The sequence below is a fragment of the Gadus morhua genome, chromosome 4 (genome assembly GCF_902167405.1).
Source record: "Gadus morhua chromosome 4, gadMor3.0, whole genome shotgun sequence".
NCBI classification, from domain to species: Eukaryota; Metazoa; Chordata; class Actinopteri; order Gadiformes; family Gadidae; genus Gadus; species Gadus morhua.
Genome location: NC_044051.1, coordinates 8,982,814 through 8,996,989, shown reverse-complemented (window position 1 = coordinate 8,996,989; position 14,176 = coordinate 8,982,814). Strand labels below are relative to the sequence as shown.

At 42.7% G+C, this 14,176-nt stretch overlaps 3 protein-coding genes across 10 annotated transcripts; 2 read left to right on the top strand and 1 right to left on the bottom strand.

Moving 5' to 3' along the window:
• The first annotated feature begins 785 nt into the window (after positions 1-785).
• Positions 786-7,954, top strand: LOC115542063 (drebrin-like protein A). 8 transcript variants are annotated; one of them, XM_030354151.1, is made up of 22 exons: positions 788-1,170; positions 1,485-1,540; positions 1,920-2,032; positions 2,360-2,434; positions 2,801-2,944; positions 3,044-3,121; positions 3,214-3,335; positions 3,505-3,559; positions 3,750-3,830; positions 4,002-4,153; positions 4,390-4,444; positions 4,553-4,639; positions 4,783-4,934; positions 5,120-5,180; positions 5,258-5,332; positions 5,560-5,671; positions 5,982-6,227; positions 6,511-6,585; positions 6,692-6,741; positions 7,013-7,067; positions 7,161-7,313; positions 7,868-7,954. In XM_030354151.1, the coding sequence occupies exons 1-21, from the start codon at positions 1,088-1,090 to the stop codon at positions 7,298-7,300; spliced, it is 2,067 nt and encodes a 688-aa protein (XP_030210011.1). In that variant the 5' UTR covers positions 788-1,087; the 3' UTR covers positions 7,301-7,313; positions 7,868-7,954. The 8 variants fall into 8 exon arrangements, 6 of the variants coding, with proteins under 6 accessions (XP_030210013.1, XP_030210014.1, XP_030210011.1 ...); XR_003976451.1 differs by lacking the exon at positions 7,868-7,954 and having other exon boundaries at positions 786-1,170; positions 5,995-6,215; positions 7,161-7,807; XR_003976450.1 differs by lacking the exon at positions 7,868-7,954 and having other exon boundaries at positions 787-1,170; positions 5,995-6,227; positions 7,161-7,807.
• LOC115542065 (cytochrome c oxidase subunit 5B, mitochondrial) lies at positions 7,908-9,920 on the top strand. The gene is made up of 4 exons (XM_030354157.1): positions 7,908-8,076; positions 8,669-8,739; positions 9,037-9,136; positions 9,501-9,920. The coding sequence occupies exons 1-4, from the start codon at positions 7,980-7,982 to the stop codon at positions 9,611-9,613; spliced, it is 381 nt and encodes a 126-aa protein (XP_030210017.1). The 5' UTR covers positions 7,908-7,979; the 3' UTR covers positions 9,614-9,920.
• Positions 9,921-10,704: 784 nt separating this feature from the next.
• Positions 10,705-13,903, bottom strand: LOC115542064 (cytochrome c oxidase subunit 5B, mitochondrial). The gene is made up of 4 exons (XM_030354156.1): positions 13,744-13,903; positions 12,765-12,835; positions 11,860-11,959; positions 10,705-11,166 (listed from the first exon to the last, which is right to left on the bottom strand). Exons 1-4 carry the CDS (start codon positions 13,838-13,840, stop codon positions 11,054-11,056), a joined length of 381 nt encoding a protein of 126 aa, XP_030210016.1. The 5' UTR covers positions 13,841-13,903; the 3' UTR covers positions 10,705-11,053.
• Positions 13,904-14,176: the final 273 nt, after the last annotated feature.

The window sequence follows — 14,176 nt, the reverse complement described above, 5'->3', positions numbered from 1 at the left end:
AGGCCTATCTGCGTTTGAAAGTCAGTTATCATTTATTGGGAGATTATTTCACGTTGCACTTGAGAAATTTACTTTACATCATTCAGTTGTATAGAATATGTATATAAATTATATTTATCCAAAGCGCCTTAAATCGGTTAATACACACATTGACACACCGACGGCAGAGTCAACCATGCAAGGAGACAGCCAGCTCGTCAGGAGCAGTTAGGGTTTAGTGTCTTACTCAGGAACACATCAACACTCAGCTAGGAGGAGCTGGGGATCGAACTAGCAACCTTTCAGTTACAAGACAACTGGTCTACCTCTTTAGCTAAGCCGATAGATGTAAGAATATAGGGCAACAAAAAATGACCAAATAAAATAGGATTGGGAGGATTAAATTGATACTAATGGTGGTATTAAGAGAATTCGACACACACACACACACACACACACACACACACACACACACACACACACACACACACACACACACACACACACACACACACACACACACACACATACACATACATGTACACACCAAAACACCCACACATACACAGACCTACCACAGTCCTTCAACCTAATTGTTTAATTGCGTTGATATTTAGTTTGAATACAAGCCAAGGTAGTTACAATATTTGAAATCAGATATCTGTGTTCAACCAACGGGAAAAGGCCCACTTTCTGAATGATTGAAAGGGGAGAAACGTGGTTTTCATACTTTGGGAAGAATGTGGTCCATCTTGTTCTTGCCATCTGCCCTTACGGGTTCACCAGAGAGAGAGAGAGAGAGAGAGAAAAAAACTAACAAGCCTATCACAATAAACTCTTGATGCAAAGACTGCCTTCATTGTGTTGCTTCCTTGAAATTAACATCGCTTCACTTTTTGCCTGAATGACTATTTCACATCACTTTTCACATCACTTTTTTTTTTACAATCTGTGCTTTGGTTGCTCCCAAGATATATCCTACTTTTTTGGTTGAACTTGTTATTCAGGGTTTTTTGTTCACACGGAGGAATGGTAATAGTACATAGTACAGACGCGGTAATTCGGTTGGAAGTGTTAATACGAGTTGAAAAGGTGAAGGAGGAACATCATGGCAGCTAATCTGAGTAAGAATGGAGTTACTCTCATGGCGGCGTATAAGGACGTAGTGGATAGAAGGTCACACACAAACTGGTGAGAGAGCCATTAATGTTCTGACATTGTTGCAATTTTATTCGATTTTATCTTTTTAACGCACATACACACTTAGCACTTGACATGCATGCATATAAAGATAAATCCATACATTCATACATACATAGATACATATATACATGCATTCATACATACATACATATATACATACATACAATCATACATACAGATACACACACACATACACATGTTTGCTGATTTTTGGCATTGACATTTTCACCTCTGCCAGACTAATGCAATATTAGTATATTTATGAGTATATTTATAATAATGAAAGTGTTTTTATACATCAGGGCTGTGTTTACATATGAAGGCGACAGCAGCATCGTTCGCCTTGCAGGAAAAGGAGGTAAGACCTAATCACATGATCTAGAAAATTGATGACTGTTTATCAGTTCTAGTGAACGGCTGAGAGAACTGTGTTTGTGTTAGTGTGCGTGTGCGTGTGCGTTTGCGTGTTTTCTTGTCTTCCTGTTTTGGTGTGTTTGGGGGGTTTCTTGTTTCTCTATTTGTATGTTCCTTTCTCTAATCCTGTGTGTGTTTGTGGTGTGTTTGTTTGTGTGTCTGTGCGTGTATGCTCCTGGTTCTGCGTGTATTTGTGTGTGTGAGTGTGTGTGAGTATGTGTGTGTGTGTGTGTGTGTGTGTGTGTGTGTGTGTGTGTGTGTGTGTGTGTGTGTGTGTGTGTGTGTGTGTGTGTGTGTGTGTGTGTGTGTGTGTGTGTGTGTAGAAGGGGGGTTGGAGGAGATGGTGGAAGAGCTGAGCAGTGGGAAAGTGATGTATGCGTTCTGCTGCGTTAAGGATCCCAACTCTGGACTCCCCAAATATGTTCTCATCAACTGGGTGAGAATAACATAGAACACAAACACACACACACACACACACACACACACACACACACACACACACACACACACACACACACACACACACACACACACACACACACACACACACACACACACACACGCGCACACAAACAAACATACATAAAGTAGTGTCAATTATGCAAAACAATAATCCAGCTTGTCACAAGAACCTTCTGAATAAAGTGTGTGTATGTGTGTGTGTGTGTGTGTGTGTGTGTGTGTGTGTGTGTGTGTGTGTGTGTGTGTGTGTGTGTGTGTGTGTGTGTGTGTGTGTGTGTGTGTGTGTGTGTGTGTGTACCAGACAGGGGAAGGCGTGAAGGATTGTCGTAAGGGTGTATACGCAAACCATGTTACCTCCCTGGCCAACTTCCTCAAGGTGAGTCTGTTTAACCTTTACTTCTGTCATTCAGCAGACACTGAATGACTAGAGGAGAACCAGTGCTTTGGATCTGCTCTAGTCATTCAGATGACACTTCACCAAAGCACACACACTCTGATTGTATTCAGACATGTCATCATTTAGGAGGAGCTAGGGGCAGGCATCTTGCTCAAGAGGTTACGGACATTTGGGTATGAACCCCAGTATCTTTTTGCTGGGAATCAAACACCCTAGCAGTACACTATCCTGCCTGTCAATGTATAGATACATATATTTTGTATATGATTTAACGATCCTTTAGTGATAAGTGGGCTAATGACATTGTGAATCAGCCCGGTGATGACATTGTTTCTATGACGACAGGGGGCTCATGTGACCATCAATGCCCGTGCGGAGGAAGACGTCGAACCGGCAACCGTCTTGGCCAAAGTGGCCAGAGCATCAGGAGTCAACTTTAACTTCCACATGAAAACTGCAGAACATAGTCATGAACCTAGTGGACCTGTGGTAAACACACACATATAGTGAATTCACACACAGTACACATGTACGCAAACACCATCTCAAACAGACTATAATACAAAGGATGTCTTGTTCTTACGGCAGGGTTCTGTATACAAGAAGACCAACGCCAAAGATGAGATTCAGAGCACTGCCAAAGAACGTTTCTGGGGCCAAACTCAGGTTTCATTTGTTTTATTCAAAGCAAAGATTCTAAAGTATCTATCACTATCTCTCTTTGCTTTCTAAATCCTATGCAAAACCATCTGATGCAGAGGGACGAGAAGGTGCCTCCCAAGGTGGACGGTAAAAGAGTGGAGGAGGAGACGTGGAGGGTGGAGCGAGAGAAGAGAGAAAGGGGGGAGAAAGAAAAGAGCCCTTCGATTATTTGGAATAGGTATATGTTCTCCAACACGCACGCACACACACACACACACACACACACACACACACACACACACACACACACACACACACACACACACACACACACACACACACACACACACACACACACACACACACACACAGACACAGAAATAACCCACTGTATCTGTCACTTACAGGAGTTTTCAGAAGATAATAGAGGCGGAAAAAGGAAATATGGTGCAACAGAAGACGGTAAGAAGAGGTAGAATTGTGTGTGAAAGTGTGAAAACACACACACACACACACACATCCTACATAATGTCATGATTGGCACATTACATTTGTATATTAATGCCCTGTTCCTGGTGTGGTTGAAATCCTCAAAAATCCTTACTAAAATGGCACATTACGTCAGATTTCATTAAGCTGTGTTATGTTATAGCAGGTTTCTGTTTACAAGAAAATCAACACCAGAGATGAGATTCAGAAAACTAACAAAGATCACTTCTGGGCTCAAACTCAGGTCTTTATTCTGTTTCAAATGCACCTAAAAATACTAAATCCCCCAAATGATTTGTTTCATTGCATGTTTAATTTATCCATGTATATAACATTACTAACTATTATCTAATATCACCAATTTATTTAGATGAATACAAAAATCGAAATATAAAAAAATCTCCTTCCTTTGCAGAAGGAGGAGGAAGAACGTAGAAAGGAGTCCAGTAAGAGGGTGGAGGAGGAGAAGCAGAGGGTGGAGCGAGAGAAGAGAGCACTAGAAGAGAGACAAGCTAAAGGAAGAGGAAAAGGAGGCAATGAAAAGAAGGCCTCCATTATTCAGAATAGGTTTGTGTTGACTGACACCCCCCCCCCCCCGCCACACACACACATACACAAACGCATGCACGCACACACACACACTCTCTCACACACACACACACACACACACACACACACACACACACACACACACACACACACACACACACACACACACACACACACACACACACACACACACACACACACACATAACCACACATGCAGAAGTGTTTTCATGCTTTTGTTTCTATCCCATACAGGAGTTTTCAGATGATACTAGAAATAGAAAAAAGGGATAAAGAGCAACATAAAATGGTAAGATAGAAAAAACGAACAAGTCATGGGTTATGTTATTGTTCAATCACATTTTGTTAAATTATGGTATGTTATAGGTAACCTTATATGATATTATCCAATATTTAGTTACATCAGGTTCCCTCTTACAAGAAAATCAACGCCAGAGATGAGATTCAGAAGACTGACAAAGATCACTTCTGGGCCCAAACTCAGGTCTTTACCCTTTTTCAAATGTATTTAAAAAATACACAATTTCACACAAAATCCTTAACAAATATGAACCAACTCTACCTGATCATTTATATTCCACCGTTATTTTTTCTAATTGTTGCATTTTATAATGCCCTGTTGTGCAGAAGGCGGAGGAGGAACATAGGAAGGAGTCCAGAAAGCGGGTGGAGGAGGAGAAGCAGAGGATAGAGCGAGAGAAGAGAGAACTAGAAGAAGGACAAGCCAAAGAAAGAGAAAAAAGAGACAAAGAAAATAGGGCCTTGATTGTTCAGAATAGGTATGTTGTCACACACACACACACACACACACACACACACACACACACACACACACACACACACACACACACACACACACACACACACAAACACACACACAAACACACACACACACACACACACACACACACACACACACACACACACACACATGAAAGGTTCTTTAACCCTTCTGTATCTTCAGTTTTCAGAAGAAACAAGAAATGGAAAGAATTGATAAAACGCAACAGAAGATCCACACAAAGGTACAATCCTATTGGGTGCATTGAGGTTTTTTCTTCTTTATTGTACAACTCACCTATTAACCTTGTGTGTGTTTCAGTACGAGGAACTGAGGCCCAACAAAACCTACCAGAACAATGGGATCCAGACTGCCGAATCAGTACAGAAAGCCAACGTAAGTTTAAATAAGTGTCCTAACCCTCATATGACATTGGCCTACTATTATCACAAATCAGACTTTTTTTTTTTTTGGCCTACTATTTCCCTTTCTTCTCTTGTTTCATAATTGTTTCGACCAATCGGGTCATAGGCCTTCTCGATCCAAGATGATTCACATACTTAGGTTGAGTTTGCATCATCTCCTTCCTCAAACTAAGCTCTCCTTAATACAACTGCCCACAGGAAGCCAAATTGTTGATATCCCAGAGGTCCTTTAACCCAAGAGACGTGTTTAAGCAGCAAAACCAGCAGAGTCCCGTCGTCAACAATGGAGCACCCCTCACTCCACAACCAGGTATGACCCACAACTACGCAGGCCCCCTGTTTTCCCTCCAGGTTTTTGGTTCATTGGCCAGCATAAGCCATTTCAAAATGGCAGTGACATCACAAGAAGAGCGTACCAACACAGATGGATGTAGACGGATCAGCCTACCAGCCTACCCAGTGGACTGAACCAACTGGTAGAGGACACTCCCACTTGTGACGTCACTCTGGGGAATCCTTTTGCCAATCAAGATCAGGCCTGGTTGTGAAATGGGGCCCCTTTAAACCCCATCTATGACACAGGACACAGCAATCATTTCATGTGCTCTGATATTGTCCAGGGAAACTGCGCAGCCCCTTTCTCTCCCAGGACTCAAGCGACGGCGGAGCTGCGGGCCCTGAACCGAAGCGTCGTCCCTCGCCCTCCCCTGCTCCGGTGGTACGCAAGGCTCCTAGCTCGTCCGCCTCGTCGACCATCTCAGCGGGCCGCGGAGAGATCGCCGCCTCGCCCGTTAGATCGGACCCACCCATGGAGTCTCCCTCCAGTGCCCTCTACGAGAATGACCTCCCACCTGGTCAGCCCACAAGTCAGATACATACCTAGATAGTAACAATAATAACTAATGGGGCTGTGGAGCTCCAGCATTACCCGGTGGAGATACATCTGGTGTTTACTCAGCAACAAGACAAAGTATTGTTGACGTGGGGCTAACATGTCTCTTTCTTCCCCCTCTCTCTGTCTTTGTTACTTTGCTCCTTCTCTAACCTTTCCTCCCTCTCTCTCTCTCTCTCTCTCTCTCTCTCTCTCTCTCTCTCTCTCTCTCTCTCTCTCTCTCTCTCTCTCTTTCTCTCTCTCTCTTCCTCCTACAGACAATGCTTCCTCAGAGGACGAATGGTCGGATGAATTTGAAGACGACGATGACTACGATGTACTTGAGGGAGCTTGTAAGGCGCTCAAACAAAAAGCATGTGGTCATTTTTTGTGAAGTCAACTACCAATAATTTATCATTGGTTTTATTTGTTTTTCTCATCGTGTCACCACTGGATCAGATAAGAAAGAAGAGCCGTTGTATGAGGACCTTTACGAAGAGGTTCCAAACGTAGGTTCACACGCCTGTCTCAGTTTTCCCCGGGCTCTCAAACATGTGTTCAATGCTAACCAGAAACCCCCATGCAGTCACTAAAAGCAATTCATCCCCCCCAGATGTATGATTAATGATCAGCCTATGTACTCGCCACTGTGCTGATCTATCCATCACACATAATCTGAGAGGATACTACTCTCCAGAATACATTTCTGAGGTTAAATCCTGAGATTGAAGTCTTTAGGTTAACGCTTGATAATGAATAGAACACCTTTTCACATTTCAGTTGACGGTTGAAGACCAAACGCTAAAGGCGAAAGCTCTTTACAACTACCAAGCTGGTAAGATACAGCAATTACAAGACAATTAATGCAACAATTTATAAAAATGTCGTCCACCAAATTGCATAAAATCATCTCAATTTTGTTTTTCAGTGAATGACACAGAAATCTCCTTTAACCCCCATGACCTCATCACCGGGATCGAGAAGGTGGACAGGGGATGGTGGAGAGGATACGCTCCTAATGGACATTATGGGCTGTTCCCCGCTAACTACGTGGAGCTTCTCCTCTAGGCACCTGGCCAATGTAATGCTCATGTCTCTCGTCCGTTAAAGTCAGCTTTAAATGAATTACAATGCAGCTGTTGGCAACATCTGAGGATCTGAAGTTATCTAGAAAATAATCCAATATTTTAATTATTATTAGGTTCTGAGTTTGATCCCCAATGTCTACCTGCATGAAGCCAAACCACATGTCTCTGAAATAGTGAAACACAATGGATTGGTTCCATGCGAAAAGAGCATAGGATGCATTTGCTTCCTGAGTAGTTAATAGTATTGGCCCTCTTGTAAGGCTGCTACCCTAGTAACCTACTCTGGCTGAACATCCCTGGCTGAAAGACGACTGCATGGGCCATGGCCCCAATTTATTTTCATGGCCTACGTTTAACCTTTTCTTATCATTCAAAATAAGTTATTAACCAATGAGTATCTGAAGAGTAGGAGCCTAATTGTACTATTGCATTAACAACAATTTGGAAATTAAATGATTGATGACTATTTTTGTCATTCAACCAATTACTTTTCGTTTTGAATCCAAATAATACTTGTTTACTATTGCTGTCCTGATACTTCGAATAGTTGTTCCAGCTTTCTGAGCGCCAGTATCGTCACACGCTGACGCGCACGTACTCCGCCGCCTACGTCAAAATAAAGCGACGGCGGCTTAAAGTTGTCAAAAAGAAGGGGCAAAATGTCTGCAAGGTTACTGCTCCGTTCTGCCTTTCGGGCAACCACCACATTCCGGGCTGCTATGGCCCCTTCGATGTCTCGTACCATGGCGGCTGGAGGTGAGCTTGGTGCTAAGATCCATAAACGAGAGGGGTATGGGTCACAGAGGTAGTTCTGTTACAGGGACGGAGACACTGCGGAAGGCGGAAGGGCTACAGCCTCCTATACCAAATGTGCCCGTATGTCTAAATAAAGCATACGTGAAGACTGAAAGTGCTATTTACATATATAATCTATATTCCAATTGTCTCTCCCAGATGCTTACTCTTGCCACTTTGAAGACAAAATGACTTATGATCATATCGATTCGGTTTCTGACTCAATGCATGATTGGCTGCACAGCAGGGGAAATTCCGATGACTACCGAAAAGTCTGCTTAAATGATTGTGAGGGTCATCCAAGCACAAAGCCACATTCTATTTACAGCATTTAAATGTTACAAACCGCACACACACATGTATAAACTGCAAAGGAATTGATTCTTATCATTGTAAATGTATGTATGGTTTAAATAACAGAAGATGTGATTACACCTTTAATCTCACCAAGAGACTTGATCTGAGTGTGTGGGCAATGGTTGAGCAATGGTTGAGCAATGATTGAAGCTGATAAAGGTTTCCACATAGAGTGTTTCCACTGGTCTGTGATCAGGTATTCCCACCGATGAGGAGCAGGCCACCGGCCTGGAGAAGGTCATCATGACCGCCGCAAAGACCGGAGCGGTGAGAGACTTTTAAGAAACATATTAGAATCATTGTCTAGGAAACATTATCCACATTTATAACATTATCTGTTGAAACTCAAAACCCAATCTCGCTAGCATTATTTGGGAGAATCATGAACCAATTTCAATACAAATGATATCCTGTGCTAACTGTTAATGTAGTGGCCTTATGGATATGGCAAAGATACTGTATATGCAAGGACATTAAATCAAAGACTTCTTCAATAACATGTCCTAATATTAAGGAGCTCATATTGTTGGGATAAGCGCTTCATTCTAACGTCTACCCTCTCAGGACCCCTACAATCTGATGCGGCCCAAGGAGTACGCTGGCTCCAAGGCGGACCCCCACATGGTGCCCTCCATCACAGACAAGAGGATCGTGGGCTGCGTCTGTACGTCAATGACATAATCCTAACGCTCATACTGCTGTCTCTGTGGTTAATAGTTAGCCTCTGTGTTTCTGCACGTAATGCATATAAAAGTAGTCTGATATTTTCCCCTGAAAACTGAAAACAGTTTATTGCGCTTGACTCTTCAAGTATGATCAGCAAGGCAGACAGGCAAAGCAACCAAACTAGATTATGTTAACGTTTTTGTGATATCCTCCATAAAACGTAATTCATCTTTATTCTGACTGATCAAAGCACATTGGTCCCACTGACATCTGCCTCTTCTGGAAATGGTGTCATGTTGTGGAAGGAAGCAAATCCTTCGATGTAATGTAATCACCCCGGTCTCCTCCTCCTCTCCCTGCAGGTGAAGAGGACAACACGGCCGTGGTGTGGTTCTGGCTCCACCAGGGGGAGCCCCAGCGCTGCCCATCCTGCGGGGCCCACTACCAGCTGGTGGCCCACGAGCTGCCCCACTAACTTATACCACCACACCCGTCTCCTCAGCCCCCTCTTTTACATAGAGCTGTTTATACTCCTGTTATGTCCTTGATTATTCCAGATGCTGTCAGAGCGAAGCTAAGAGGGACTTGACAACGAGGTCATGGATCTTGAAGTTGTCTGTGGGACTTGATTTTACTTTTTAACCTCATCTGCTTTCGGCATCGGGAGGCAGTATTGTATTTCAAATATTTCCATTGAATTGCAGTTTACATAGTCGTGTACTGTACCATATTGCTCTGGGTCCATTTGCTTATATTGAACCAATAAAGACTTGACTTCTTGACTTCTGTCAATTGTTTTATCCAAACAATTGAAACATTTGAATATAACTTCAGTATAACTTCATGCAATTCCACGTATTTTGATAACTCGTGAAGAGGGTTAGAAACTTTGTTCTATACCTTACAATGCTCCCCATTTCAGCTTAGTTAAATACATTTTAAGGTGGTAAAAAATAATCAATACAAGGATGAAATCCATACTTCTATAAAGGCCTTCTGATTTGAGCGTGCACTCATATCCCAGGAGCTGGTCGGTCTCAGCTCAAACAAGTCTCCGCCGGGACCTCCAGATGACCCACCCCCTGCTGTGCATACTTCAACACAGTAAACCCACGACAATCTCTTCCTCCAAATTCCGTTTGCTAGTACACCAGAAGTAAAACTGGAGGAATTCCAAACTTTAAGCCAGTTTTATGTTTAGAATTGTATCTTACCCTTCTGCATCCGCTAGACTAGACTTTGAATTAGACTACCATAGAACACAAACCTTAGCCTTCCAGGAGAAACGTTAAAGGTCAACCTGTCACAAGATGGCATTTCCATATTTACGATTTAACCGTGAGATTTTGAATTCAAGAACCTTTCTGGATATTAGTAAAATTAATAAAATATTAATAAAAACAGAAGACAAATAACAATGTTGAAAGGTCGGTATCTTTGATGTGAACATGTTTCCTGAATCAAGTTCCTTTAACGTAACAAAACCTGGCCAGAAATCACTTCAGCTCTGTTGAATGATTAATTTGACTATAGCCATTTGAATAGAACAAAGACCAAAAACAGACATGCAGGAGTTCAAGACTTTATTGTTTCATTAAGCGCAATTGGACCAGGAGTTAAGATTGTACAGTACATGACAATGTAAACTGCAACACAATGGAAGTCTGCAGAGAATAAAATTGTGTCCCAAGGTTTTTGTAAAACACTAAAAGATTAAACAAAGCAAAAACAGATGAGGTTGAAAAGTTGATATACGTTCTGTGTTGGAACAAAACCCTGAGATCAGATCAGACAAATATAAAATCTTACTTGGGAGTCGTTCCAACATCATCTGGAATATTTAAGAAGTGAACATTTACGTTAACATGGGTAATAATAATAGAGGTGTATGCGGAGACGGGTGTGGTGGTATAAGTTAGTGGGGCAGCTCGTGGGCCACCAGCTGGTAGTGGGCCCCGCAGGATGGGCAGCGCTGGGGCTCCCCCTGGTGGAGCCAGAACCACACCACGGCCGTGTTGTCCTCTTCACCTGCAGGGAGAGGAGATCGGGTGAGGAGCAGAAACACATGGGCTGCATAGAGAACCCTTCAATCAGGTCCATTTGATATCAATAGCCCTTAATCAGTAAAGGGCTAAACATGCTTTATTTTACAAAAACCCGGAAGTCCACTATAGGGCAAGGAAGAGCTCTCTAAATCCAAGTTAAGAAGCCATAAGAAGAACCACTGACAGAGGCTGTCCAATTTAAATACCCACTACTTTTGAAATCCTGGGTTCTAGCAGGTAAAAGACCGTTTGAAAAACTAACCAACTCTAACCAATTGGTACCAGGCTTTGTATATTTCCTAAATAAGTTTCGATTGTACATTGACATCTCAGGTAGGAATGTGTAGAGTAAAAAAACTACTACATCTGTACTCAAACCAGTGTCAGCTAATGCAAGGAGAAACCCAGCTCGATGAGGAGAACCGAGGAGTTAGGCATCTTGCTTTGGCATAGACTACACCATGAGCTACTGAGCAAGCAAACACTAGGAGTTGGGCGTTTTGTTGTGGCAAAAGCTACTGTTGACATTTAATCACTTCCTTATTGTTGTGTTACCCAGGAGTATACCCTGTGACTTCTGGTACAACATACGCCTTCTCCATTTCCTGTAAAACTGGGCCCCTTTCAGAAACCAATGGGTACACGATGCCTGACAAAAACCAAAGAGTTGACGTACAGACGCAGCCCACGATCCTCTTGTCTGTGATGGAGGGCACCATGTGGGGGTCCGCCTTGGAGCCAGCGTACTCCTTGGGCCGCATCAGATTGTAGGGGTCCTGAGAGGGTAGGCAGAGGTTTAAGGAAAGACAGACATGAAAAGATTTGACATTGTATTTCGAACTTACATATATCTTGAGTTAATTTGGGTATTTTTCCTACAAATTTGTTCATTGTGGTTTCCCAGTATCCTACTAGAAACAGAACTATGTTTTCCTGAATTCTTAGGCAGTCTTGTGCACAAAAAACCTCTTGGGACAAATATAACTATCAAAAATAGGACACATCCATCACCGTGCAGTACAGATATGCAAACAGTCAATTTATGACTTGATGTTGACGACTATCAAAGAAACCCCCTTTCACATAATGCTTCTTTAAAGTCCCAAATGTTAAATAAATGAAAGAACGAATTAGCCACCAAAGTTTTGCTTTACAATCAGCAGCTTCTTCTACACCAGGAATCCACTGGAAACGCATCATTGCTCACCATCAACTTGCCGCTAAATGTCCTCCCCAAGGCACTATCCCCGATAACTTAACATTTCATAACACCCGACAGCAATCAAAGTACAAAGAATGATGTTGAATTCACGGGTGAAATCATTTATGGATGTCTTTCCTCTGCCAGAACTAAAAGCGGGCTGATTGGCCTCCCTTCAACACCGGCATCGTGTGCACAACAACACAGTTCGAGTGCATCTCCTTCCATCCATAATCACAGCAACATGGCCCAGCAGATTGAAACTCTGATAAATGCCCATTAAAACATGAAGCTCGACTTCCCAACCATTGTGAGGGTAGTCTGAGCTGACAGCCTGGATCCAGAGTCCTGGAAGACTCTTAGGGGAATAAAGGTCTCACCGCTCCCTCCTTGGCAGCCGTCATGATGACCTTCTCCAGACCAGTGGCTTGTTCCTCATCAGTGGGGATACCTGTTAATATATGAAATATATGAAGATTTAAATGCAGTATCCGATAAAGATTAACCAAAATCCATGGTATGTGGTATGGCTCCATGGTAGGTGTAGTCTGTTCTGTCTAAATACAACTGACGAAATGCATGAGAATAGAGAATGCTTAATGTAGTGCTCAAGACATTTCCGTCAATTTTAGATACACAAATAAGATGTTTCCAATGAAATAGCATTTTTCATTATATTGAGAAGGCTGGGATGCACATGGCTCAATCCTTCTACGCCTGCCAGATATAAGACTAGGTGCCATAAATAGAAACCGCCGTGCCATATGACAGGGGGATGTTTCTTCAATGTGGTCAAATCAAATTAAAAGTGTGTGGTCCATATTCAGAGCTAGCCAGCGCTCGTTTATTTTATCATAGAGACTCTTGGTGGAGCTAGGCCAACAAGGATGCAATTGTATTCTATATACGATTACCTATACATCTATTCTGGTCTGTTATTATTGGAGACAATCGCATCGCCATTTAAACATGAACACTAAATGGGATCGTACATATGTAATGATTTACTCTGCGTCCCACGCTACCATGATCCTCATAATAACTTGGTTCAACCTATCCATTCGTCCTGTAGTCTGCTATCGATACCCTTCAAGAAGAGCACGGTACATGCGATTACGGTGACAGCTAAACCATATTATCAGGGATGCAATGTGACCCAAGTTACAATGTATTTGTGGTTGACATTATTGCCTTTGATATTGGCCCTACAATCAGCCTTACTTCATCTCAATAAGGAACTCCTTCAGTCAATGGCAAGGCATGTCCTTGCCTGGCCTAAAACCGCAACCACTACGGCTAAACGTGTGAGATTTGGACCCCCAAAAAGCTTATATTCCATATAAGCGGTCCCCGTCTTACCTCCAGCGGCCATGCCCCGGGTGTGGGCGAGGGCCGGGCAGGCCCGCGACACCGTTGCGGCGCGGAGCGCGGAGCGGAGCAGTAACCTTGCAGCCATTTCTTCTTCTTGTTGTACGACAGAACTAGACTGTCGCGCTATGATGACGTAGGTTCCGCTATATATCGCTGGTCGCTCATCCTAGAACGTAGAGCAACGGTTTAAGGAATATTAAAAAAGGACATGGAAATATGAGAAAAGGCGTTTGAATGAAACGATTAATTTACACCAAAAGTTTATTATTTTCTAAAATGCACTTTCCTATTTCCTAGAACATACAGAGGAAAAGTATACACAAAAGCCTGTAGTGAATGGGCTATCCACATGGCATCAGGATTTCCACTAGATCTTTCCATATGATTTAAGATTTGAGAGGGTTGGAGCGTCCCTGGTCCG

Coding starts and splice junctions, on each gene's coding strand:
- LOC115542065 (XM_030354157.1), top strand. CDS start 7,980: ATGTCTGCAAGGTTACTGCTCCGTTCTGCCTTTCGGGCAACCACCACA. Junction 8,077..8,668: donor TCGTACCATGGCGGCTGGAG/GTGAGCTTGGTG, acceptor GTCTGTGATCAG/GTATTCCCACCGATGAGGAG. Junction 8,740..9,036: donor CCGCCGCAAAGACCGGAGCG/GTGAGAGACTTT, acceptor CTACCCTCTCAG/GACCCCTACAATCTGATGCG.
- LOC115542064 (XM_030354156.1), bottom strand. CDS start 13,840: ATGGCTGCAAGGTTACTGCTCCGCTCCGCGCTCCGCGCCGCAACGGTG. Junction 12,836..13,743: donor CCGGGGCATGGCCGCTGGAG/GTAAGACGGGGA, acceptor ATATATTAACAG/GTATCCCCACTGATGAGGAA. Junction 11,960..12,764: donor CGGCTGCCAAGGAGGGAGCG/GTGAGACCTTTA, acceptor CTACCCTCTCAG/GACCCCTACAATCTGATGCG.
- LOC115542063 (XM_030354151.1), top strand. CDS start 1,088: ATGGCAGCTAATCTGAGTAAGAATGGAGTTACTCTCATGGCGGCGTAT. Junction 3,122..3,213: donor GTTTCTGGGGCCAAACTCAG/GTTTCATTTGTT, acceptor CATCTGATGCAG/AGGGACGAGAAGGTGCCTCC. Junction 6,586..6,691: donor CGATGTACTTGAGGGAGCTT/GTAAGGCGCTCA, acceptor CCACTGGATCAG/ATAAGAAAGAAGAGCCGTTG.